The following is a 26,538-nucleotide window of genomic DNA, read 5'->3' as shown; positions in this document are numbered from 1 at the left end:
CCTTCACTCAGTGGTTTATTGGGGACCCATCAATCTACAAAACATCATGAAGCATGGAAAATTCATCTCAGAAATGTTACTTCATCTCTTTTTCCAAGAACCGTTACTCACACCCCTGGGTTCCGCAAGCCTCTCACTCACTGAGGTCCCATAGTATTTTGTCTACACAGAGAGTGAACCCAGGGTGCCCTGTAGTCAGGCAAGTTTCCAGTTGATGGGGGCCATTCGTTACCATTAAGAATGAGTATTTTCACCTGTCCCTTGGCAGCACTGGACACATGCTTGGCATAGATTAGGGGCCTGGGAGGCCGAACAGAATGGAACTCTCCCTGGGGCAGTGCAGGAGGCTGTGCACCCTCCTGTCTTAGGGTAGAGTTCAAGATAGCATGTGGCCCATTGTGGATGGCACCCCTAAAATTGTGCAGTGTGCAACCCACACAGCTGTACACAACAGCCTGGTGATAGGTCAGTATCTTCAACTGAGAAGATCAGATTGATTTGGTGACTGCCAAAATGCAGGGTCTTCCTCTGAAAAGTGAATGCATCTCCTCTTCAACTGGAACTTGACCATAACCCATCTAAGTGGGTTCCTGTTGCTCATGACTCCCTGGTTACAGCCGCCTCCTCACGAGATAGGAACTTTCAAGCCGAGGTCATGCAAAAAGATCCTTAGACAGGGTCCACCTTGGCAGACCCTGGCCTGGTCTCCCTGCCTCAATGCCTGCTCCCTTCCTTCTCCACATAGCAGATGGGGGGATCTTTCCAAATGGGAATCTGATCGTGTCTCAGTGGCTTCCTGGTGCTGGATGGGAAAAATCCAAGCTACTGTCCCATTTGTTTCCTCCACCCAAGCCACACTGGAGCTCTCTGCATGAGCTAACCCTGATCCCACTTAGCTGCTGCTGTGTCTTCTTCTAAGAACCATCTCAGAGAGACAGCACACTCTGTTTTCACCCAGATAGAATGTTTCCAGGGGTGGCTGGTGGGGGCTGCTTGGGATATTGGAATGGAACAAGCCCCCCAAACTCCCTCGATGCTTTCGCCATCTGTCTGAATTTATTCCTGCTGGCATATCTTTTTTGAACCTTTGCTTTTTTTTTTTTTTTCTGATTATACATGGGATTTATGCTCCAATGTAGAAAACTTTGAAAATGTTAAAGCAGGAGTTCCCGTCGTGGCGCAGTGGAAATGAATCCAACTAGGAACCATGAGGTCGCGGGTTCAATCCCTGGCCTCACTCAGTGGGTTAAGGATCCGGCATTGCCGTGAACTGTGGTGTAGGTCGCAGATGTGGCTCAGATCTGGTGTTGCTGTGGCTGTGGCCTAGGTCAGCAGGTGTAGCTCCAATTAGACCCCTAACTCGGGAGCCTCCATATGCCTTGGGTGCAACCCTGAAAAGCAAAAAAAAAAAAAGAAAAGAAAAGAAAGAAAGAAAGAAAATGTTAAAGCACAAAACAACCCACTTGCAGTCCTTTTGGCAGATCTCAGTACAGCTACCACTTTGGTCTGTTTCCTTCTGGTGTTTTATCCATGTTGGAAAGACTTGCTTGATGCACTAGGGTTCATACCGCATGCGCCGTCTAGCATTCCAGTTTTTGCCTGTATTCTCTGAAAATATGTTAATTATTCCTGCCCTTGGGATTTTCTTCTCTTTGAACCATCTCCTTTTGGCTCCCAAACCAGGTTAATTTCCCATGAGGTTTCTGGAAGGGCCCCTTGCAGGCTTCTGTGGGAGCTGTGTGTGAGGGCAGGGATTAAGTGGAGTGCTCCTGAAGTTACGAGGGTGGCATCTGCCGCTAGCGCATAGGGGACCTTCGTGCAGGTAGAAACCCCTTCCAGCACTCTTTACTGCCACCTGCTGGCCCCTCTTACAACAAGCCTACACCACTAGGACCTGCAGTGTGAAAGGCTGAGGGGCACCATTGTGTGGCCAGGACTTGCAGAGCTGTGGCCCGGCCTGCTGGCTGTCCGCTAATGCTCTCTTTCTGCTGCCTTTTCTCCAGGGTCCTCTATGGGAACAAGATCACAGACCTCCCCCGGGGAGTATTTGGAGGCCTGTTCACCCTCCAGCTCCTGTAAGGACCCCAATGTGTGTGATGTTGGGTGGGCCCCAGGGAGGACAGAGGTGTTCCTGCGGCCTCTCAGTCTGGGGTGTGGAATTCATGAAGGCAAGAAGCTTGGAGGCATGCAGACCTGGTAGGGCTGTGAGAAGCCAGGGGGCTCACGGGGGCCAGAGAGAGAGAGAGAGAGGTGATTCACAGCTGATTGTGATGCCTGAGCTGACAGGCTCCTGAGACGTGGCCTATGTTCCTGGGGACCTTGGCATCGCTGGGGACAGAGTTGTCCGCTGCAGTGGGACCCCCAGGCCCAGTTCAGCCTGCTTGAACCTTGAGCATTCAGGCAAGGATTTTCTCTCTGGACCTGAGATACACAGAAGCCAGATGCTCCGTCTCAGCTGCCTGGGAAACCCAGCAGAACCCTGGGGGCGAGGAGGACCCCCCACAAGGCCTTTGCAGGTGGCTTTGCCTCCGTGCCCTCCGCTGTCCCAGATCCCATGGGGGCACCTCCAGCTGTTCCTGGAAAGAGAGGAGCTGGGTGATTAAACGGTCCCCATGCATGGAGATGGCAGCTGGAGTTCCCGGCTCCTCTGCGTGGAGTGGACGAGGGCCAGAGGCCTGCACCTGGGGACTCCGCCCTGAGATAACACTTGATGGGGGCCTGGGAGGGTGCCCAGGATGTGCTGAGTCCACCTCTGTGCCTCTCCCCTCCCCACTGGCCCTGGCTCTGCCCACAGGCTTCTGAATGCCAACAAGATCAACTGTGTCCGGCCCGACGCCTTCCAGGACCTGCAGAACCTCTCCCTGCTCTCCCTGTACGACAACAAGATCCAGGGTCTCGCCAAGGGCACCTTCACCTCCCTGCGGGCCATCCAGACCCTGTGAGTGCCTCCCTGCCCTTGTTCCTCCCCCCGACCCCTGCCCCCTGCCCCAACAGGTGGACCTGGGGGAAGTAACAGCCTCCAGATACAGGCAGCTAGCTGTCTTACCCTGTGCCTTTTACTCACTGGGAATGGCCTCTTGTAGAGGACGGATTCTGGGTTAAACAGTCCTGGGTTCGGATCCCAGCTATGCCTCTTATTGGCTGTGTGACCCTGGGCAGTTAATTAGCTTCTCTGGGGCTGAGTTTACTCATTCATAAAACGAGATCATCTTCTTCATAGGGTCATTAGGAAATGAAAAGGGATGTTTATACAGAGCTTAGTTCATTGCAAATGATTCTTAACATGCTGGCTACAGTTAATATTCATATATTATTATTACCCATTGATTCTAGGACATGCATTGTTTCCACATTAACAGCTGTGAAATTGGGATGCGTATTACAATGGATGGCCTATCATTTAATTGGCAACATTTTGTTATTTCTTGTAATACATAAAATAATAGTGCATCTTGTAAATGATTATGCTTCAAACAATGAAATAGTGAGAGCAATGATGATTATAAATTAAAAATTAGAGCACAACAATTATAGGAGTTTGTTTTAATCTTTTATTATAGAAAATTACAAACATATTAAAAGTAGCATTGCTAACCTCTCAGTGCTCATCACCCAGCTTTAACTGATAGCCAGTCTTTTTTCATCTATACTTCCCTCTTCCATGCCTCCCAAACTAATTTTTTTGTGTTTTGTCTTTCTAGGGTCACACCCGAGGCATATGGAGGTTCCCAGGCTAGGGGTCGAATGGGAATTGTAGCCGCTGGCCTATACCACAGCCACAGCAGCAGCAACTTGGGATCCTAGCTGCATCTGCGACCTACACCACAGCCCACAGCAATGCTGGATCTTTAACCCACTGAGCAAGGCCAGGGATCAAAACTGCGTCCTCATGGGTGCTAGTCCGTTTCCACTGAGCCATGACCGGAACTCTCAGACTACGTTGAAGGAAATCTCAGACATCATTTATCATCCACACAGATTTCATACCTATTCATGAAAGGCAAGGACTCTTTAAAAACATACAACACTAGGAGCTCCTGTCGTGGTGCAGTGGTTAACAAATCCGACTAAGAACCTTGAGGTTGTGGGTTCGGTCCCTGGCCTTGATCAGTGGGTTAAGGATCCGGCGTTGCCGTGAGCTGGGGTGTAGGTCGCAGACGCGGCTCGGATCCAGCTTTGCTGCGGCTCTGGTGTAGGCCAGCGGCTACAGCTCTGATTAGACCCCTAGCCTGGGAACCTCCATATGCCAGGGGAGTGGCTCAAGAAAAGGCAAAAAGACAAAAAAAAATACAACTCTATTATTATATCTAAAAATGTAATAAGAGTTCCTGTTGTGGCTCTACAGGTTAAGCACCACACCTTATCCATGAGAATGCGGGTTTGATCTCTGGCCTCACTCAGTGGGTTAAGGATCCAGCTTCAGCAGAGGTCACAGATGCAGCCTGGATCTGGTGTTGTTGCGGCTGTTGTATAGATTGGCAGCTGCAACTCTGATTCGTCCCCTAGTCCCTGAACTTCCATATGCTACAGGTGTGGCTGAAAAAAAAAAAAAGAAAAAAGAAAAAAGTAACAAATCTTTAATATCATCAAATATCTAACTACTATTCAAATTTCCAAATGTCTCCTACATGTTATACAACTTAAAAAACAATTTGTAGGAGTACCCTGGTGGCTTCAGTGTTGTCACTGCTGTGGCTCAGGTTTGATCCCTGGCCTGGGGACTTTTTTGGTGAGCTCCCAAAAACAATAAAGGAAAGTGTTTGAATCAGGACTTAAATAAGGCCTTATGCATATACTGTTGGTAGGAATGTAAATTGGTGTAGCCATTGCAGAAAATGGTATGGAGTTTTCTCAAGAAACTAAAACTAGAACTACCATAGGACCCAGCAATTCCATTTCTGGGTATATATCTGGAAAAAAAAAATCCTAATTTGAAATGTTATCTACACCTCAAAGTTCATAGCAGCATTATTTATAATTGCTAAGATATGGAAGCAACCTAAGTGTCCATCAACAGATGAATGGATAAAGAAGATGTGGTATATCTATATATAATGGAGTACTATTCAGCCATAAAAAAGAATGAAATCTTGCCATTTGTAGCAACATGGATGGCCCTGGAGGGCTTTATAATAATTATATAAGTCAGAGAAATATAAATATTGTATCATATCACTTATATGCGGAATCTAAAAAATACAACAAACTAGACTCACAGATAGAACAAACTCATGGTTGCCAGTGAGAGGTAGGAGGGGGAATGGAGGAGTGGGAGGCACAAACTATTGGTTGTGAGATTGGCTCAAGGATGTATTGTACAACACAGGGAATATAGTCAATATTTTTTCATAACTGTATATGGAAAGTAACCTTCAAAAATTAACTTTAGGAGTTCCCATTCTGGCTCAGCAGGTTAAGAACAAGACATCGTATCCGTGAGGATATGGGTTCGATTCCTGGCCTCACGCAGTGGGTTAAGGATCCAGCATTGCTGCAAGCTGCAATATAGGTTGCAAACGCAGCTCAGATCTGGCATTGCTGTGGTTGTGGCATAGGCCAGCAGCCGCAGCTCCAATTCGACCCCTAGCCTGGCATCTTACACAGGTGTGGCCATAAAAAAATTAATTTAAGAAAACTTAAAGAGCATTTTAAAATTCCCTATCCCATAAATAAATAAATAAATAAATAAATAAATAAGGTCTGTGTGATACAACTGGCTGACACTGGTTGATGTATCGCTGAAGTTGTTTTTATTCGATAGGAGTCTATCTCCCTTTTTTTTGCATCTTATTTGTTGAAGACACTGCTTCGCTCATCTGGAGAGGTCCCCATAGTTTTGATTTGCTGATTGCATCCCCCCCGTGATATAGTTTCACGTGTTCCTCTGTTCTATGTACTGCAGAAAATTTCATCGGGGAGCTTGGGTCAGGTTCAGATGTTTTCTTTTCTCCTGGCAAGAGGACTTCATAGTTGGCATTGTACGCTTTCATCAGGAAGCTCAGGATATCTGGTTGCAAGGCCAGTGATTGCAAGGCCTCAACCCCCTCATTCATTAGGGGGCCTGAAATGGATCCTTCTTCATTTGCTCATGCGGTTGTAGTTACGTTTTGAAAAAGAGGTCTCAAATTTCAGCTGGAACGCTTCTGTATGGGGGAAACTCTTCTACTGTTTGGTTAAACTCAGGCACCACATTCCATCTCTTTAATTCTGAGCCTGCACTTTGACTTGAGGTGCTGTCCTGCGGGGCCTGCCACGGGAGCTTGATGGGCATTTCTTAGTAACATTATCGTGGCCATCGTTGTTGCTATCCCTGCCACTGTTTGCCTGCTGGACAGTGCTCTCTGCCAGATAGGATCTGCATGGAGCGCTGGGATGGGTACAGAACAGGTTGAGTAGAAGGTGCAGCTCCCGCTCCCTGGGGACCGGGCATGTCAGCAGGGATGTCAGCTATGAGGACAAACTCATTAAAGCCCACAAGCTCGCGGACAGCCCACTCCTGCTAAGTAATTTGCTTATGACCAGGGAGAGGGAGCACCACGGGAAAGCCTCATCAAGGATGTGAAATTAGAGGTCGCAGGGAGACACTGGCAAGGTGGATTATTTTGTGCGTGGCAGAACACCTGAGAGAAGTGCACTAAGGAGATCTCAGGGCTGGGGACACACACAGGAAAGCCGGGGGTGGGGCATAGGGCTGAGGGTCTCATGTGAGGAGCTGTCTCCCATTCAAGGTGAAAAGAGAGTGAATACATGGAACAGATTGTGTGCACACGGGGTGGCCTCGGTCTTTATCAATTTCCCTGGCTGGATTTCAGGAGTGCTTCTATCCCCCTAGACACTGTACCTGAGACCTTGACCACTGCCACCAAGGTCATAGTAGGGCACAAAGCTGGACAGAATGTTAGTCCAGGAAAGTTTCCCATGGGAGAGATGGTAATAGTAGCAATTCTGATGATAATAGTAGTAGTCACCGCTGTTTATTACCGGAGGCCAGGGCACTGTCCTTTGCATGGATTATCTTTTTTTTTTTTCTTTTTATGGCTGCACCTGCAACATATGCAAGTTCCCAGGCTAGAGATCGAATTGGAGCTGCAAATGCCAGCCTATACCACAGCCATAGCAACACCAGATCTGAGCTGCATCTGCGACCTATGCCGAAGCTTGCAGCAACACCAGATCCTTCATCTACAGAGTGAGGCTAGGGATCGAACCTGCATCCTCATAGGCACCCTGTCAGGTCCTTAACTCACTAAGCTACAGTGGGAACTCTGTGTGTTATTATCTTACTTAATACTTACAATGACCTAAGGAGGTAGATCTTCCGAATTACTTATGAGGAAACCGAGGCAAAGGGACATTATGTGATTTGACTCCCCCAAGGTCACCTAACAGCCAGTGGAGCAAGGATTTGATTTCTGGCATCGCTTCCCTACCACTGAGAAATTAGTTAACTTGCCCCTCAATTGTGCCTTTTCCCTAAGAATAGACCTCGTTATTTAAGGCTGTAAAACAAAACTGAACAACTATTATATATTATATAATATATATTATATATACTATATATAATACATATTATATATTAACAACTAAAGTACAGTTTGGAAAAAGAATAAAATAACTGCAAACCAAGACAATCAGATATTCTTATTACAGGCTCGGATAGTTAAACCCCTCCCTGAGTCTTATGTTTGACCTGAGTGGATTTAAACTCAACCAATCTTGCTTGATTTGTTCATAGCTTCGAGATCTGGGGCTGAGTTCTGTCGTTTTACTTGCCCCAAGAGATTTTTTTTTTAACTTTTAAGCTTGAATGGGGTATAAACTTATATATCATAAAATTCACCTGTTCTGAGTGTAAAATTCAATGATTTTTAGTAAATTTACAGTTGCTCAACTATCACCGCAATTCAGCTTTAGAACATTCATTACCCAAAAAAATCCTTGGATCCATTTTCAATCTCCTATTTCCATCCCATTCCCAGGCAAGCACTCATCTAATTTCTGTCTCTATAGATTTGCCTTTTCTGGGTATTTCATAAAAATGAAATCGTATATCGTCTTTTGTGACTGGCTTCTTCCACTGAGCTTAACGTTTTTGAGGCTCCTTTGTACTACAGTATGTATCAGTACTTTGTTCTTTTTTATTGTCAAATAATTTTCTATGACATGCGCCTTTTGTTTATCCTTCCTAATTGATGGGCATTTGGGGTCATTCCTACTTTGGGGTCATTATGAATATTGCTGCTGTGAATATTTGCTTATGCATCTTCATGTAATGTTTTCATCTCTCTCGGAATTTCTGGGTCACATGGGAAATTTAACTTTTAAAGAAACTGCCACCTTTTCCAAGGTGGCTGTACATTTTTCAGCAACGTTATGAAGGTTCCAATTTCTCTAAATCCTTGTTCTCACTTGGTATCGATTTTTTTTTTATCATAGCCATCCTAGTGGATATGACATCGTAGCGTGGGTTTACTTTGACCAATGGTGTTGAGTGTTTTCCCCAAAAGATTTTGAGTTATGATTTCTTAATGTATATCATAAGAAAGAGACTAGGGAGTTCCCTGGTGGCTTAGTGGGTTAAGGATATGATGTTGTCACTGCTGTGGCTCTGGTTACTGCTGCAGCGAAGGTTCAGTCCCTGGCCTGGGAACTTCTACATGTCACGGGTGTGGCCACAAATTTTCTTTAAAAAAAAGAAAGAAAGGGACTGGGAATACGTTTTCCCTTCTATCTTCCACTGTCAGAAATGTCCATGGAGGGAGTTCCCACTGTGGCTCAGTGGTAACAAATCCGACTGGTATCCGTGAGGACGTGGGTTCGATCTCTGGCCGGGTTAAGGATCTGGCATTGCTGTGGCTATGGTGTAGGCTGGCAGCTGCAGCTCTGATTTGATCCCTAGCCTGGAAACTTCCATAGGCTGCCGGTGCAGTCCTGGAAAGACAAAGAAAGAAAGAAGGAAGGAAAGAAAGAAGGAAGGAAGGAAGGAAGGAAGGAAGAGGAAGAAAGGAAGAAGAAAGGAAGAAAGAAGAAGAAATAAAAAAAAAAAAAGAAAGACGACATCATAGAAAGAAATATAGAAAGAAGGGGAAGAGAAAGAAGAAAGAAAGAGAAAAGAAAGAATAGAAGAGACAGAAAAACGGAAAGAATGAAGGAAAGGAAGGAAGGAAGGAAGGAAGGAAGGACGGAAGGAAGGAAAGAAAGGTCCATGAAAATAACTACCTGGCCGCATGAGCAGCCTATTTTGGGGTGTGCCTTTAACATGATTCTCTTTTCCCCAATATATATATTTTTTCTTCCTGAGCATTTTCTCTCCCCAGTTCCCTACTCTTTACAACTACTAAAATGTCTACTTTAAGTCGAATACTTAAGTTTCTACAGAAGCCACTTGCCTCAGTGGGTGGTTCAAGTTTTATAGATTGCTTTTGACACAAATAGCCTTTTAGAGGAAGTATTCTACTCTGCACCCCTCGGGCATTTTAAGACATTCCTGAACAACATAATTGAGTTGATTTTAAACAGGGTTTTCTGCCAAGATTGTGATACAGGGAAGCAGTTCATTCAGGAAGAGGCTGGGTACGAAGGCACAGACAGATGTGGATGAGCAGCTGGAAGGAGCCCAGAGCAATTCCTGTATCCTGGGGTATTTTACATTAGTTACACACTCTGCCCTGGGGAGTGAGCAAACACATCCCATCTGTGCAAATTGGCACTTTAAGTCGGGAAACAAACATTGAACTGGATGCGGAAGGGGTGAGAGGGGCCTGGTCCACCTATGGAGCTGAGAGGAGCCAGAACTCAGGCAGAGAAGTGGGGGGCCCTGCAAAGGGGTGTGGAGAGGACAGCCAGGCAGGGAAGGCAGTCACCAGACATCCCAACCAGCAGCCAGAGAGCGGCGCTTAGGAGGATGGAGAGAGAGTGGCCAAGGTCTGAGCTGAGCTGGGCACAGACTCTGGGCAGGGTAGATGATCTGAACTGATGGCATTCAGATGGAGAAGAAGTGCCCCTGACATGGCAAGTCCTCTGAGCCGGCCCCATGCAGAAGTGCTGTCCCTTGGGTACGGTAGGCAGGACAGGGCAGGGATTCTTTGTCCTGGCTGTCTCCATGTGGAAAGCAGGGCACAGGATGCTGCGGTGGGCACGCCAGCTGCTGGGTGGTTCAGATGTGGCTGGTCTGAGCCTGCAGGGCGGTCAGGGCCAATGGGAAAGGCACTCCTGTGGTTGCTTACAGTGACCCGGGTTCCCTTAGCTGATGTTACCTGTCAGCTGCCCCCTCCCCACATTTATCCTACCCATAAACAGGGAGCCAGAAAGAAAAGGTCAGTGGCTCCCAAGAAGTAGCTACCTAGTAATGCCTTCTGCTTGTCCCTGTGTCAAGAGACAGCCTGTAAAATGTTCAAGGAGAGGCAGCCCCTATGGCCTCGGGTGGGAACAGCAATTCCATGTCAAGCTGAGGGGCCGCACAGGCACTGAGACCTCCCGCCCCAGCGGCAGGCCCAGCCTGCTACCCGAGCCTCATTCCCTGCCTGACAGAGGCTGTAAGAGGAGGGCTGCAGCTGCCGGAGGCCACAGGGAGGGGATGGCGCAAGACTCACTGGGCAGTCCAAAGGCCTCTGGGCACTGACAGTCTTCAGTTCTAATGCCCATTCTGTTACCTCGCGCTTGGAAGGATAGGGTTGCCCTGGCTGGTCTCTGGGATGCTCGTGCCTCATTCATATTTGTCTCGTGGCAAGGGAGGGACAGGTGAGTAGAAGGAGAGGGGACAGAGGGACAGCTGGAAGCTCTGCGCTGTCGAGGTCCACCCCCCTACGAGGCTCTGGCAAGACTTCTCTGTAGGTGGTGGGCGCCCCCAGGTGGTGTCCTCGGGTGGTGCATTTCTCTCCAGGGCCCGGCCTGGCTCTGGGCCGCGAAATATCATGCAGGTGGCTGTCAGCACACGTGTGCAGCCTTGACTTTGACCCCTGACCTATCTCCTGTGGACAGGCATCTGGCCCAGAATCCTTTCATCTGTGACTGTAACCTCAAGTGGCTGGCGGACTTCCTGCGCACCAATCCCATTGAGACGAGCGGGGCCCGCTGCGCCAGCCCCCGGCGCCTCGCCAACAAGCGCATCGGGCAGATCAAGAGCAAGAAGTTCCGGTGCTCAGGTAGCTGCCCGCCCATCCGCTGGCCTGCCCGCCCTCCCGCCTTTGGTCTGTTCAGGGACCTCGTGAAGTTTCCTGGAGGCTTCCGATGAGGGTGCCCTGGTCCACTGGGACCCACGCTGGGGGTCCAGGTCCCCCATTGTAGTCTTGGATTACAATTTCCTGCCCCTCGTTTGACTGAGTTCCGGGTCGGAGGTAGAGCTTGTCGAAGGCCCCCAGGGAGCAACCAGCAGGGACCCAGGTCCCTCTACTCCCCTGATAGTTCTTTCAGGCTGCTGCCCTCAAGCCTTTAAGATACTCAGGAGGCCTGGGAACCCTCCTCTGAGAGACGATGGCCTCCTTCAGGCTCTGGGGCGGCTGAAGCGGCAACTGGCAGGGGACAGTGTGGGTCAGCTTCTGAGTCCGGATCCTGATCCATCCTCACCTAGGCCATTGCACGTGAACGTTCCCGTGTTTTTTTGTTTTGTTTTGTTTTTTGTCTTTTTAGGGCCGCACTGGCGGCATATGGAGGTTCCCAGGCTAGGGGTCGAATCAGAGCTGTAGCTGCTAGCCTATGCCACAGCCATAGCAATGTGGGATCTGAGCCGCACCTGCGACCTACACCACAGCTCAAGGCAACACCGGATCCTTAACCCACTGAGAGAGGCCAGGGATCAAACCTGTGTCCTCATAGATGCTAGTTGGGTTCATTAACTGCTGAGCCACAACAGGAACTCCCCTTCCCATGGTTTGATGCTCCCTGGAAGAGGTTTACTTGGGTGTGGTGCTGCCCCCATGGGCCTGGGCTAGGAGCATCTGTGCTCCATAGCAAGACTTTCTCACTGGCTGGGTGGGTGAGCTCTGGGGCCCTGGCCTCGCTCCTGGGGTGGCTTCCACTGGCAGCAGGGCTGGGGCCTGGACTGTCCCTACATGTCCTGGAAGCCCCCAGCTATTGTGGTGTTTCTGCTTCTTTCCCCAGCCAAAGAACAGTACTTCATTCCAGGTAGGAGGGGGGACCAAGGCCAACCTGGGTAGGACAGTGGAAGTGGGTGGGCAGGGGGCTGGGGTGGCAGGTTGGGGGCTCCAGCAGAACCTGGCTGGGCAGCGCTGCTGGGAGCCCCTCAGCCCCCAGCCCCAACCTGGCATCACAGGCACCGAGGATTACCAGCTGAACAGCGAGTGCAACAGCGACGTGGTCTGTCCCCACAAGTGCCGCTGTGAGGCCAGCGTGGTGGAATGCTCCAGCCTGAAGCTCTCCAAGATCCCTGAGCGCATCCCCCAGGCCACGGCCGAGCTGTGAGGGCCCCTGCCGCCAAACACCCAAACCTCCCCTCAGCTGCCTCTGACTCTCCTGGGCCTTCTCCCCCTTTTCCTCCCCTCAGCTGCCTCTGACTCTCCTGGGCCTCCTCCCCCTTTTCCTCTATTTGGGGATCTCTGGAGACCCCACCCCAGGAGCGTGCCAGCTGCTGGCTCCTGCGCTAAACCTCCCCTCTGCTTCTCACTCCCAGCCCCACGCGCCACCCGCCCCCAGGCAGTCTCTGGCCCGGAGGGCCAGTCACCAGCCTGAACCAGGGTGACTTCTCTCAATCATGCGTTTACTTTCTTTATGGGCACCTGATTCCATGATCTCAAGTTGGAACCTAAGCCATTCTTTTAAAATTTTCTTTCTCTAAAACTATACATTTATGCATGTGTATATGCATCTGCTTAGATACCTACACACACCTGTCATTTATGTGTATGTAAATTTCATGGCAGTTTTCCTGTTAAAAACATCCCCATTCGCGACCAACCCCCGCCCGCCCCGGCCCAGCCTTCCTTAGAAATAGCATCAGTTCGCCTTGCCAGAGAAATTCTTCTGGGAGTTCCCTTTGTTTGTGTCTCTCATAGTCTCAGTTTGGAAGATACTTAAATGTCTGTCATTTATGGGCGTGTAAGTTCCCTTCTTTGCCTCTTACAGACGGTTAAACAACAATGAGATTTCCATCCTGGAGGCCACTGGGATGTTTAAAAAACTCACCCATCTGAAGAAAATGTGAGTTACCCATTGGCGGGAAGCTGCAGTCAGGACGATGCTGGCTAAAATGGGGAAGGGAAATGCCGGTAGCTCCCGTGGGGAGCAGGCGCCCAGACATGGGGTTGGGTACAGGAAGCGGGGATGGTTCCTGAGCTCTCTCATCCTCTCCCAGCAATCTGAGCAACAACAAGGTGTCAGAAATTGAAGACGGAGCCTTCGAGGGCGCAGCCTCAGTGAGCGAGCTGCACCTGACCGCCAACCAGCTGGAGTCCATCCGGAGCGGCATGTTCAGGGGCCTGGATGGCCTAAGGACGCTGTGAGTGCAGGGCGGGGAGCAGAGCAGCCGGACTGCAGGGGGCTGGGGGTGGGGGTAGGAAGAAGCCAAGCCAGAGCATGGGCGCCTGCCTTAAAGGAAGAGAAGAAGGAGGTAGGAGACTCCTTCCCCAGCCCCAGCTTGTAGGAGTTGGGGAGGGGGTAGCCGAGGACCCTGGCTACAGGGTGCCAAGTAATCAGATGTGGGTAACTGTGGTGGGGCCTGCTTCCTTGTTCCCTGGGGTGTGGGGTCGATGGTGGGTGAGGACATGGGGGGAGATGGGCCCATCTGGAGGTGCCCTCTTGTCTTCCTGTGGTCAGGCTGCAAGAGCACAGCCCCTGTGTTCAGTTCAGGAGTAGCTGGCGCTGCAGTGGTGAGAACATTGCAGAAGTGACTCAAGTGGGTGTGAGTGGGGGAGCAGGGATGTCCCATTATCCCTGGGATTCTGGGACTCCTGATTAAGAATCCAAGCAGAGCTTTCTAGACATGGGGACTGAGTGGGTCCCGGGGTTACCCACCCGCCACGCCCGCTCCGTTGAAAGCCTCAGGGAGCCCCTCTCTGTCCAGGCAGCACTAGCTCTTCAGCTGGTTGTGTAGACCTTTAGAGCATCGGGTAGCCAATGCTGTCCCATTGAGACTCGCCATAGTGACAGATGTCCCACCTCTGTACTTTCCAATCCAGTAGCCACATGTGTCACTGGAGCCCTTGAAATGTACTTTTGAATTTCATTTCATTTTATTAATTTAAATGTACATAGCCATATGTGGCTAACACTTCTAGAAGCCACCTGCCTGGATTTAAATCCCAGCTCTCAATAGAGCTATAGATTTGTTTTCCGAGCATCTGCCACAGAATTTGTGCAAGGCACATGGACGCATGAAGGGATTCTCTGTGGATTTTGTCAGCCTGTTTTACAAAAGGGGATTTATCATGCAGTGTATTTTTTAGCTTGCTTTTTTCACTTGTAAATATAGGGTGGCAGGTTCTTACAGACGGCTGCCTCACTCTTTGGTATACATGCCTAGTATTCCTAGAAAGAGGGCATCGTGGGCTCTTTGACCAGTCACTTGGATTCTTTCTGAGGAAGCCTGGGAGTGGACGGGGGAGAGAGGAAGGCCTGGTGCTGGGATAAATCCTACAAGAGCGCATGACGGATGGTGCAGGCACAGGGAGGGGAACACCTATAACCCCTCGGCTGTGCAGACCTGACCACGGTTCATTGTTGATACAGACAACTATCCTTCCAGTCACACACACACACACACACACACACGTGTATGCAAACTTAAATATATATTTTAATGAAACCCTAGAATACAGTCTAGTAATCTGTTTTTTCCTTAAACATAATGTGAGCGTCTCTATATATCCTTAGAATTTCTTTTACAACATCATTTTGAATCATCGCATATCACATAATGATTAGAGATTTAGGCTATTTCTAATTTTGTTACAAGCAATGCTATGATCAGTATCTTTGTCATGAAATTCTGTGCCTACCCAGGGTTATTCCCTTTTATTTATTTTTATTTTTTTGTCTTTTTAGGGCCACACCCACAGCACATGGATGTTCCCAGGCTAGGAGTCAAATTGGAGCGACAGCTAGTGGCCTACACCACAGCCGCCGCAACATGGGATCCAAGCCGCGTCTGTGACCTACACCACAGCTCACGGCAACGCCAGATCCTTACCCCACTGAGCAAGGACAGGCATCGAACCTGCCTCCTCATGGATGCTAGTCAGATTCGTTTCCCCTGAGCCATGACGGGAACTCCTGGGGTTACTCCCTTTTAGAGAAATCCCTAAAGGTAGGCCTGCTGGGTGAAGGTTGTTCTCCCGCCAGCCATGTGTGCTTGAAAGGGCCCATCCTCCCACCCTCTTGCCAACCCTGGCCATTCCTATTACTGTGACATTTTAATTACGTTGCAATTTGGCAGCCAGAGATTCAGTTTCGATTAAATGTCCTCGATGACTAGTAAGTTTGAACATTTTCAGTGAATGTTCATAAACAATGTCTTTCTGTACATTTCATGCTCTTGACTCATTTATTTTGTAACTGGAGGTATGTACCTTTTAATCTCCCTCATCTAGCTCACTCGTTTAAACCGTTTCAATTTCTTTTATGAATTGCCTCTTGGTTTTTGTTTTTTCTTGGGCAAGGGACTTGAGCCAGGTGTTTGGGGATGAATAGAGACTTTTGCAGCTGTCAGTGGGGAAGAAGGTCAGTGCAGGCCTGAAAGATGGCAGAGTCGAGGGTGTGTCCAGCCCCAGGGAAGTGGGCAGGTGCAGGTCCCGGGCTGGGTTGAAGAGGCTCTCACGGGTCACAGTGAAGCGTCTAAACATGATTCTGTGGACAGTTCAGAGGCCGATTTGGAGAGCAACCAGGCTGGGTTTAAGTTTTGGGAAGGTCCAGGTGCCGATGTGGAACATAGCCTGGAAGACGGAGAAGCTCTGTACATCAGGGAGTGAGGGGAGGGTTATCTGTATGGGGACCATGCGGGTAGGATGGAGAGGCAGGCATCTCAGAGGCAGGGTGGGACCAGGAGGGGAGCAGAGGCGGGCAGAGTCCTGGTGCTGGGGCTCCCCTCTGTGGCTCAGGGCCCTCGGAGGAGAACTTGTGAACTGGGCACTGGGGGCCAAAACACGGGGTGGGCGGATGGCCGCAGGCACAGCACGGCTCTCCCCCACTCCCCCACTCCAGGATGCTGCGAAACAACCGTATCAGCTGCATCCACAACGACAGCTTCACGGGCCTGCGCAACGTCCGCCTCCTCTCGCTCTACGACAACCAGATCGCCACCATCTCCCCTGGAGCCTTCGACACCCTCCAGGCCCTCTCCACGCTGTAAGTGCAGCTTGGAGGGCAGGTGGGCGGGGCTCAGGCACCAGGAATCCGGAACCCGGGCCCTCCCACCTGCCGTTCCCGGACACAGTTTCCTCCAGCGGTTACTTTAAAGGATGCTTGGGGAGTTCCCATTGTGGTTCAGCGCCTTAAGAACCCAACACGGTCTCTCTGAGGATGTGCGTTTGATCCCTGGCCTCACTCAGTCGGTAAAGGATCTGGCATTGTCACCACTTGGGGCTTAGGTTGCAGATGAGGCTCAGGTCTGGCATTCCTATGGCCATGGCCGTGGCCGGCAGCTGCAGCTGACTCGACTCCTAGCCTGGGAACTTCCATATGCCACCTGCGGCCCTAAAAAGAAAAAAAAAAAAAAGGATGCTTGGTCTCATATGTTAGAATGCCACCTCTTGGCAGCTGTGGGCTGCCTGGGAGAGTGTTGGGTGGCTGTGTGGCCAGCACAGGCGGGCCAGGAGATGGCTTTGCCAAGACAGTCAAGACGGGCGGCTGCCTTCGTGGTCACACAGCGTGCCTCTTGCAGAAACCTTCTGGCCAACCCTTTCAACTGCAACTGCCAGCTGGCTTGGCTGGGCGACTGGCTGCGTAAGAGGAAGATTGTGACCGGGAACCCGCGATGCCAGAACCCAGACTTCTTGCGGCAGATCCCCCTGCAGGACGTGGCCTTCCCCGACTTCAGGTGTGAGGAAGGTAACTTGTGGGCCCCTGGGTGGCAGGGGAGATTGGGAGTGGGCATGCCCCCAGGAGATGGGTCCCATGGGGAGGGAGGCTCTGGATGGGGAGGGGCGAGGAGCAGGGAGACCCACCCAGTGCTGTGCCTGCTTCTGCCTGGTGGGGTCTTCTGCCCGGTTGGAAATTATAAGAGACATCATGTGTTTATTGTTTAAAGATATAGGAAAATGTGGATTTAAAAAGGGAGTACATGGATTGGCCCATCACTCAGAGACAATCAGAATTAGCATTTTAGTGTATTTTCTTTTTTTAAGTACCTTTAACCCAGAGACCTACCTCCTGGCTATTCCTGAGAGCTCTGGATGATGGACTCAGCAAAGGGACACTCTGGGGCCCCGTCCTCCACATGGGTGTCACGTCTCATGCCAGAGTCCTCTTTTCCCTGCATCCTCGACCTCTCTCCTGTGGCCACTTCCTTCTTTCCTACACTTGCAGAATCTAGCCTTTCCCTCCATCTCCACCCCCCTCCAGGGCATCAGGCCCACAAGGCAGCTGTTGGAAACAGATTTTTACCAAAGGAGACCGAACAAGACTGCGTCTCAGCCCAGCCGTCCCTGTTTGAGCCCTGCCACAGGGAATTTCTTTGCCTGCCCTCAGCTTCAGCCCCCTGCCTGCAGCACCCACACCCCCTGCACCGCCCACCCCCGCCCTGCCTTCCTTTCTCAGCCCCTCTAGTCCTCTCGCCAGGCTGCTTGCAGGGGGGCAGTTCAGCTCTCAGGCCGGCCCATCCAGGCCAGGGAGGGAGATGCTGAGTGGGGAGCCTCAGCTTTCACCCCAAGAATGACAGGGTATTTTTCGAAAATAAAATAAATGGATTCTCTGAGAGCAGTTTGGCCTCCAGCTTAAAAAAAGAGCCTCCATGCCACTCACATATATTTTCGATATCATTTTATAATGGCTTGCTAGCTTTTTTTTTTTTTTAACTGAATAATGTATTGGGGGCATTTTCTGATGCCATTAAGTAGTCTTTTGTTTTTATCTTTTTAGGGCCGCACTCGCAGCACATGGAGGTTCCCAGGCTAGGGGTCGAATCACAGCTACAGCTGCTGACCTACACCACAGCTCACGGCAACGCCGGAGCCTTAACCCACCGAGCGAGGCCAGGGATCGAACCTTCATCCTCATGGATCCTAGTCGGGTTCGTTAACCCCTGAGCCGTGACGGGAACTCCCGCCATAAAGTAGTTTCCGAAGGCATTATTTTCCCAAGAAATGGGTTTTTTTTCCTTCTTATTGCAAAGCAAGGCACACTCATTTCCTTAGAAACAAGGAGACAATCCAGAAAAGGAAGAAAAAGAGCGTTGATGAGTCCCTCCTACGGGCACACGCAGGGTCTCAAGGTGCCGCGTGTGCATGTTCTCAACCTGAAGGTCCCTTGTCCAGAGGAGCCACAATCTGTTTAACTGCCCACCCCCCCGACCCTGCTGCTTGGCATCTCTGTGCTTCCACCGTTGTGCTATTCCGCCCTCGCACTACCAGGACCATCCTGGTAGATAACTCTCCGTATGGTCGTTCCCCTGAGAATAACTTCCTAGACGTGCAAGGATGTGACTAAGTTGGGGACGTTGCTGCCAAGAGGCAGTAGGACATAATGGTCAGGAGGGCAGGTTCTGGAGGCAGCGGCTTGGATTCCAGTCCTGGGACCCCCCTCTTCCCGGCTGGGGGGCCTTGAGCCAGGGACGTCGTCACTTGGTCCTTCGTTTCTTCATCTCTAAAATGGGCTGATAGTGGCACACTCATCAGAGAGATGCTTCGAGGATCCAGTGCGTTCATCCCTCTCATGCAGTGCCTGCACACTAGCCGATACTGTCACCTACTTCCTAGCACCCTTAGCACCTCTGAGCATGGGGTCCTTACTACACCCAATCAGAAGGAAGGAAGGCATCCAGAGGGCACTCACTAATATTTATGGAATAAACCAGTGAGTCTGCGGAGGGTGGCGGGAGGGAAGGCGCTCAGGTTCTGGGCCAGCCCGTCCCGGGTATAGACCCTGAGTTGCTGCTAACTGGCCTCCCGACATGAGCAAGCTCTTTAACTTCTCCAGAGCTCAGGAGGATAGAAATTCCTTCCTTCTTTCCTTCAGTGGGTCTATTTGGAGGGCTGCTGTGTGCCAGGCCCAGCTCTTGGCGCTGGACTCCTTTGGTGGCAAAGAAGAAAAGGACACAAAAATCTCTGTCCCCAGAGTACTCGAATCCTAGCCCCCCGCTTACTGCATGTTCAGATTATGTTCAATACAGTGTCCAGCCCGTAGCATGTGTTTAAGAAGTGGTGTGGCTGCCACCCTCCTTCTCTGCTGTGCCCAAGTCCACCTCGGATCTGAGGTGGAAGAAATGGACCCAAGACCTATTCTGACCTCAAAAGAGGTCCGAGGGGCTTTGCCCGTGATGGGAAGGGATGCAGCCAAGAGGTGACTTCCTGTGCATGAGGCGCTGGCAGTGAGGGGCTTCCGTTCAGGGCGATGCCCTGGCTGCCAGAGGCCCTGAGGAAGCCCATTCCCTCATTGATGTGGCTCCGTGCCTTCCTCTGCAGGCCAGGAGGAGGGGGGCTGCCTGCCCCGGCCGCAGTGCCCCCAGGAGTGTGCCTGCCTGGACACCGTGGTTCGGTGCAGCAACAAGCACCTCCAGGCCCTGCCCAAGGGCATCCCCAAGAACGTCACAGAGCTGTGAGTAACACCCGTCTGGTGGCCAAGAGTAGAGAGTAGCCAACTGGGAGCTTGGAGTTGGGGTTTTGCAGGAGACACTGGTTCCAAGGAGCTTTGAGCTTCTCTGTGACCCTCCTGCCCCACCCCTACAGTCACCTGCAGGCAGGGGGCCCCCACAGCAAGTGTTTCATCCCTCTAAACTCGGCTCTGCCTTCAAAATAAGAAATTGCATGACTTTTCCCACTTCACATTATCTCATGAGCATTCCCCTCATGAGAACTCTCAGAAAAGCCATTTTATTGGCTGTATAATATTCCACCACAGGAATCTATTTTGATCTATATATCGAATACCCCTTTGTTGGATTTTTTTTCTTTTATCTTTTTATGGCCTCACCTGCAGTGGCCTATGGAAGTTTCTGGGCTAGGGGGTTGAAGCGGAGCCACAGCTGCCATCTATGCCCCAGCCACAGCAACATTGGATCTGAGTTACATCTGTGACCAATGCTGCAGCTTGCGGCAATGCTGGATCCTTAACCCACTGAGCGAGGCCAGGGATTGAACCCCCTCCTCAGAGAGACAGCATCCGGTTCTTAACCAGCTGAAGCACTGCGGGAACTCCCCTTTGCTGGATATTTAAGCTTCCAATTTTTCACTGTCATAAATAGTGCTGCGGTGACATCTGCTATTCAGAGAGTGTTACCTTGTTGGGACTCTTGCTGCTTTTTTTCCTGATGACCATCTGGAAAAGCTGTTTTCTCTGCACTCTTACCAGCTGCGTGCAGAAAGAGGCTTCATGCTCCTCTTCGCCTCCATCCCCTGTTGACACTGAGTGTGTGGTGCTAAATCTTTGTGGACTTGGATCTTTTGTCAAGGCCCTTGCAGGGGTGTGGATATAAATGTGTGTGACAGACAGAGATGGAGAGCCAGGCTTCTCCAACAGCCCCTCCAAAGCAAAGGCCTTGGTCAGGCGCCCTACTCTTCCTGCCCTGGGATTGGTCCCTTGAGGCCACAGAGCCGAGCTTTCCTTTTCCCTGTGAGGTTTTCACTTGCATTTCTGTCATTACCTGCAAAGCTGGTATTTCTTTCTTTCTTTTCTTTTTCTTTCTTTTTTTTTTTTTTGTCTTCTTATCTTTTCTAGGGCTGCACTCACAGCATATGGAGTTTCCCAGGCCAGGCATCTAATCGGAGCTACAGCTGCCGGCCTACACCACAGCCACAGCAACTGGGGATCGGAGCTGTGTCTGCTCTGGCTCACAGCTCACAGCAACGCCAGATCCTTAACCCACTGAGTGAGACCAGGAATCAAACCCGCAACCCCATGGTTCCTAGTCAGATTCATTAACCACTGAGCCACGACAGGACCTCCAAGGCTGGTGTTTCTTTCACAGGCACACCAACCACTGCAGACCTTGTCCTGTGACTCGCCTGCTGTGTCCCCCACCCAGTTTTCTGTTAACCTCACATTTCCCATTCTCTCCTTAGTGAGAAAATTATTCTGGGAATGACGGGGCAAGCAGGACAGCCTGGCTCCCAGGACTGAGGATGCTGACGTTCATAGACTTTAAGCCTCAGTTTCCCCCATGGAAAGTGGGGTGTGTTGACCAGGGTGGCTGAGAGGATCAGAGGAGATGGGTGGGGAGTCACTCTGTAGGATGCAGGTGATGGGTTGGGGCAGTGAGGCGCTGATTCGCGCTCTCTGGACCTTTGGGGGGTGGGTGAGGCGTCCTTAGGGCTGCTGCTGGGGTGGAGGCGGTGCTGTGCAGGCAGCCCAGCTGCGACTGTGGCTCCAGGTATTCGGGTCAGCTTAGCAAGGATGGCTGGTGATGGTGGGGGATTCACAGTGTCCTGAATCCCAAGCTCTACCCTGTGGATGCAGGGCATCCTGAGAAGCTTGAGCAGGCGTTTTGGTGGGCTGGGCTTTCAGGACAGTGACTGGGCGGCCACGTGGGTGGTGAGGATCAGTGGGGAGGCCAAGGTGAGGAGAACGGAAGGAGTTGGCCGCAGGAGCTCAGGCATGGGGGCTGGAGTGCAGCTGGGGCCAGGGTTGGGGGGGCAGGATGTGAGAGGGGAGCAGAAGCCAGTGATGAGAGACCACCGGGCAGAAAAAGCCAGTGGGCAGTCTTGGGACTGACTACAGAGGGAGTTGGCGATTCATACCAGGGTCCTGAGCCTGGATGATCAGGAATGTGGAGTGTGGTGCTGATGGAGTCAGGGAACCCCGCGTGGCTGTGAAAACACCCCAAAACACCGAGCTCAGGTTTGGGAACATTTGGGTCTAGGAACAGCCTCAGGCACCTTGCCAGCAGGTAGCGAGGGGGCCCTGGGTGCTGCTGGGGGCCTGGCAGGTCGGCGTTCATGAGCCGATCAGATCCGTTTGCCCAGGAAGATTGCAGAGCAGAGAGGGAAGGGCGGGGGGTCCAGGATTGAGCCCGGGGTGGTGCCCAGAGACAGGGAGGACTCTGAGAGGGGAGGGGGCCGGTGAGGTGAGGTGGGAAGGAAGCCTTGAGAGGCTTCTTGTCTCAGTAGCTCTTACTACCCAAATGGCCTGAGGAATTCCCATATTTTCCCTCCCATTAGCGGTGCAGGGCTGATGGGGTAGTACACGTAGGAGAAGAAATGAGTGAGAAGGCCCTGACTGCCTGCACTGATTGCTGTATTCTCTTCTCCAGCTACTTGGATGGGAATCAGTTCACGCTGGTTCCGGGCCAGCTGTCCACCTTCAAGTACCTGCAGCTCGTGTGAGTATCCAGGCCGCTTGAAGATCCGAGCCTATTTCAGAGGACAGAGTGGCCATTGGCATCTAGCCGTTGTGGCTCCAGCTTTCCTGAAATTCCTTGCAGACCGTTCTTCTGGCCCATCCAATTTTTGTTTGTTTTATTTTGATTTTATTGAAGTATAGTTGAGGTATAATATTATGTAAGTTACAGGTGTACAATATCGTGATTCACAACGTTTGAAGGTTATCGTCCATGTACAGCTATTATAAAACATAGGCTGTGTTCCCTGTGTGGTGCTGATCCTTTTTAAAATGTCACCCCAGCCCTTTGGGAACATCTGTGCATAGAACTGTTTTGCCACCTAGTGGCCATTCTTGGGAATTGGATGATTCCAGGCTTTCTAAGGTTGGACTCCATCAGCTTTCTGCCCACGCAATCTCTCTAAGCCTCCCTCTAGGCTGATGATTATTATTAGTGTGGGTTCGCCTTGCAAAGGAAGGAGCCAGAGCAGAAGTAGAGAGTGGTAGAAAACTTCTTGATTCAACCTTGACCTCCAAACAAAATATGAAATATGGCAGCCTCAAATGCACATCTATAACTTTTTCTCGATGGCTAACATCTGTTAGATGTGATATCTCCACGTCTGACCATTCTATTTCATGAAAATATACAAAGTAAGCCTCAGAATAAGTTCAGCTCCTCTTAGCCTTCCAGCTTAACACCTTACCTCAATTGTTTTTATTTACCCATTGTCCGGATTTCACCAAAAATAGTCTGAGAACATTTCATCTTAGACTGCCTTGAAGCATTGCTATTCAAAGTGTGGTCTATGAATCAATGGCAGCCTGAGAACTGATCGTAATGAGTCTGCAATTAGATAAGGAACTCACACCAGAATTTTTTTATCAACATATTATGTCTCCCTTCACTGGGAAAGTATTGCTCTGAAAAATGTTAGCTAAACTAAGTTGTGTGTTTAGTGTCATGGGTGATTGCATTTTGACACAAGTCCCTGGTTTGGGGACATTGAGTTTGAGGACTGGCTACTTTGAGTAGCACTGGCTTACAGACTTTTGAAACTTCAGTTTCTCTGTCTTTGCTAATGACCAAGCCAATGTGTTTTGGCTGACTGTTCCAATGATAAGTGTGAGGGGAGGTGGTAGAGTGACTTTTGGCTGGTGCCAAAGAGAGAGACAGTCTTTTTCGGTTTCATTTGAGGCAGCTGCTCCAGTGGTGCATATATGTTTGAGGAGGAAGAGAGGGAAAGGGAACTAGTCAGGGCAGTTTGTACTATGAAGCTGCCTTTCAGGGCTGAAATACCAGCACCTCCTCATCATGGGAAAGGACTGCAAAATATACTCAGTGTTCAGTGACGTACTTAAATGTGTCTCTAGGAACAATGGAATGATTTTGGATGACATTAATTAGAGGAACACTTGCTAAAAAGAAGTGAAGGCAGGGCATATGCTTTCATTTTATGAATATTTGCTGAGTTAAGAACTGCCTGAAGTGAGCAGATCTGAAGACCCCTAAGTCATGGGCCCTCCCTTCAAATGTCACAGTCTATGGGTCTTGCAAGGAAGAAAAAAGGGAGCACCTAAGTCATGTGGGGTGACAAGTGTTCCAACAGAGGTAAATGCACATTAGGGCTATGGCTCAAAAAAAGGAGTGATGGGCTCAGGGTGGGGGCTGGGAGAGGTCAGAGTTCACCAGGTACAGAGGGAACAGGATATCCAGGTGCAAGAGAATTTCCAGAAGAGTAGCAAATATATGCAAGGCATGCCTAAAGGGTGGGTGAAAAAGAAGCATTTGCTAGGAGATGGAGAAGGTGCAGCCAGAGAGGTGGTGGTGGGGGGTGCGGGACGGGAAGGCAGGGCCTGTGGAGAAAGTTTTGAGAAAAGGGCAGTCCTTTGGGCCAATGCTGCAGGGTCCCTCTGAGGGCACATTGCAGTGACCTGGGACTTGGGGGCCCACAGGCTGGGGTTTGATTCTGGCTATACTTCCTCCCAGCTGTGGGACCCAGGGTGGGTCACTTCATCACTCTGAGAACCTGCACCTTCTTTTGTAAAATGGCTTTACTATCTCCCTCATGGGATTATAGGGAGGGTGAGTGAATAAACCACGTAAAGTGCTAGCAAGAGAGAAAGGAGAGGTAGCCCCCTAGTTCTGGCAGTTGGGAGGCAGCCAATGCCCAGTGTGTCAATGGGGAATGGGGGCAGGAACCAGGCTGTATTTGCATGGGGTCGGGAATGAGGAAATGGTGACGGGAAACCCTGAGGACATAGAGGGTGTTCAGGGAGCACAGCGGAGGGTTGGAACTAATTGTGAACCCAGTACCCCTCTCCACCTCCTCCCCACATCCCCGACTCCCCCCTAGAGCGCCAATCAGAGCCACTTGCCTGCCTGGCTGGGGAATGGCCGTGGCTAGAGTGGCGGAGGGGAGGACTCCCTTTTCTTTCTAAACAGTGATGCCTTTGTCTTTTCCAGGGACCTGAGTAACAACAAGATCAGCTCCTTAAGCAATTCCTCCTTCACCAACATGAGCCAGCTGACCACTCTGTGAGTCCCATGGGGGGATGGGAGGGACTGGTGCCCTGGCCACTGAGACTTTCTTCAAGCCTCCCTCACCCACTGGGGAGGATGCCAGGGCCTGCCAGCCAAAAAAGGCTTTTAAGAAGTTCCTTTCATGGCTCGGCGGTTAACGAACCCGACTAGGATCCATGAGGATGCAGGTTCAATCCCTGGCCTCGCTCAGTGGGTTAAGGATCTGGTGTTGCCGTGAGCTGTGGTGTAGGTCGCAGATGCGGCTCAGATCTGGCGTTGCTTCGGCCGAGGTGTAGGCAGGCAGCCTCAGCTCTGATTCGACCCCTAGCCTGGGAATCTCCATATGCTGCAGGTGCAGGCCTTAAAAAAAAAAAAGGCTTTTAAGAAACATTTTTTACTGTGAAATACAACATATATATGGAAAAGTGCAGAAAGCGTAAATGTCCAATTTAACAAATAATTGTAAAGCTAGCACATGAGTAAATACTTAAGGAAAAAGAACACAGCTAGCACCCCAAAAGTCCCCTCATCCCTTCCTGGTGATTCTTCCTCTCTCCCCCCTCTCCTGCTCCCGAGACCATCCCTACCCTGACCCTGACAGTGATCACCTCTTTGGGCTTCGTGGTGCCATCTGCAAATGCATTTCTACACAATAAGTTTCATTTTGCCCATTTTTGACCCTTCTATAAATTGACTCATACGGGATATAGTCTTTTATGGCTAGCTGTTTTTAATTTACTATTATGTTTGTGGGAAGCAGTGAAGCTTCTTTTCACTGCTATTTAGTATTCCTTTGTAGGAATATGTATACTTTTTAAATCCGTTCTACTATCGATGGATATTTGGGTTGTTTCCAGTTTGGACTATTGTGAACAGTGACTCTCTGAACACTTTTGTGCTCACACCCCAAGATATTTTAATGCTTGCTTTGATTATAGCCCAAACAAGTGGTTAGAAAGTATTAACAAGCATTGCTCATATTTGCCTGGAGCTTAAGAATGTATTTTGTTCCGCTTCTCAATATCTCACTTTACAGATTATGTGCCAAGAACTTGAGAACTTTCCCCCAGGTTTCTCTGTGGGCAAATAGTAGAGCCAGCACCCCCTCCCCCCGCCCCCGCCGCCGCCCCCAAAGACAGGATTCTGATCCAGTCAGGTCCCCAGGAGCAGAAAGTGGGCCTGAGGCCACGAAGTGCTGCCCTCATCCGCCCTGGGTCTGCTAGTCAACTGGCTTCCATGTCAAAGTCTTCTTGAACCTGTGACCTGAAAGAAAAATCTACAGCCTAAAAGTTGGGAGTTAGGAGTTGTCTCATGGCTCAGTAGGTTAAGGATGTGGCATTGTGACTGCTGTGGCTCTGGTTGTAGCTGTGGCTTGGGTTCCATCCCTGGCCCAGGATTTCCCATATGCTGCGGGTGTGGCCAAAAAAAAAAAAGAGTTGTGAGTTGTTTTATTTGGGGAGCCGCCTGAGGACTGTAGCCTGGGAGACAGCATCCCAGACAGCTCTGAGGAACCCCTCCCAGGAGGTAAGGGAGAGCTGGGATATTAGGAGTTTTTGTTGGAAAAAAAAAAACAAAACCTCGGAGTTCCTGTTGTG

The 26,538-nt window shown here is 50.3% G+C and overlaps 1 protein-coding gene across 1 annotated transcript in view; it reads left to right on the top strand.

Annotated features, from left to right (window-relative positions):
• Positions 1 to 26,538, top strand: part of SLIT1 (slit guidance ligand 1) — a 180,711-nt gene that overhangs the window by 120,548 nt on the left and 33,625 nt on the right. Inside the window, exons 12-23 of the mRNA XM_047760650.1 lie at positions 2,004 to 2,075; positions 2,795 to 2,938; positions 10,981 to 11,144; positions 12,100 to 12,123; positions 12,272 to 12,416; positions 13,081 to 13,155; positions 13,310 to 13,453; positions 16,153 to 16,296; positions 16,832 to 16,998; positions 19,569 to 19,701; positions 22,352 to 22,420; positions 24,887 to 24,958. Coding sequence (XP_047616606.1) covers positions 2,004 to 2,075; positions 2,795 to 2,938; positions 10,981 to 11,144; positions 12,100 to 12,123; positions 12,272 to 12,416; positions 13,081 to 13,155; positions 13,310 to 13,453; positions 16,153 to 16,296; positions 16,832 to 16,998; positions 19,569 to 19,701; positions 22,352 to 22,420; positions 24,887 to 24,958 — 1,353 coding nt within the window. The remainder of the gene's footprint in view (positions 1 to 2,003; positions 2,076 to 2,794; positions 2,939 to 10,980; positions 11,145 to 12,099; positions 12,124 to 12,271; positions 12,417 to 13,080; positions 13,156 to 13,309; positions 13,454 to 16,152; positions 16,297 to 16,831; positions 16,999 to 19,568; positions 19,702 to 22,351; positions 22,421 to 24,886; positions 24,959 to 26,538) is intronic.

Source organism: Phacochoerus africanus, chromosome 15, assembly GCF_016906955.1.
Source record: "Phacochoerus africanus isolate WHEZ1 chromosome 15, ROS_Pafr_v1, whole genome shotgun sequence".
Taxonomy (NCBI): domain Eukaryota; kingdom Metazoa; phylum Chordata; class Mammalia; order Artiodactyla; family Suidae; genus Phacochoerus; species Phacochoerus africanus.
Note: the sequence above shows the minus strand (reverse complement) of the source record. Positions and strands in the feature narration are given on the sequence as shown.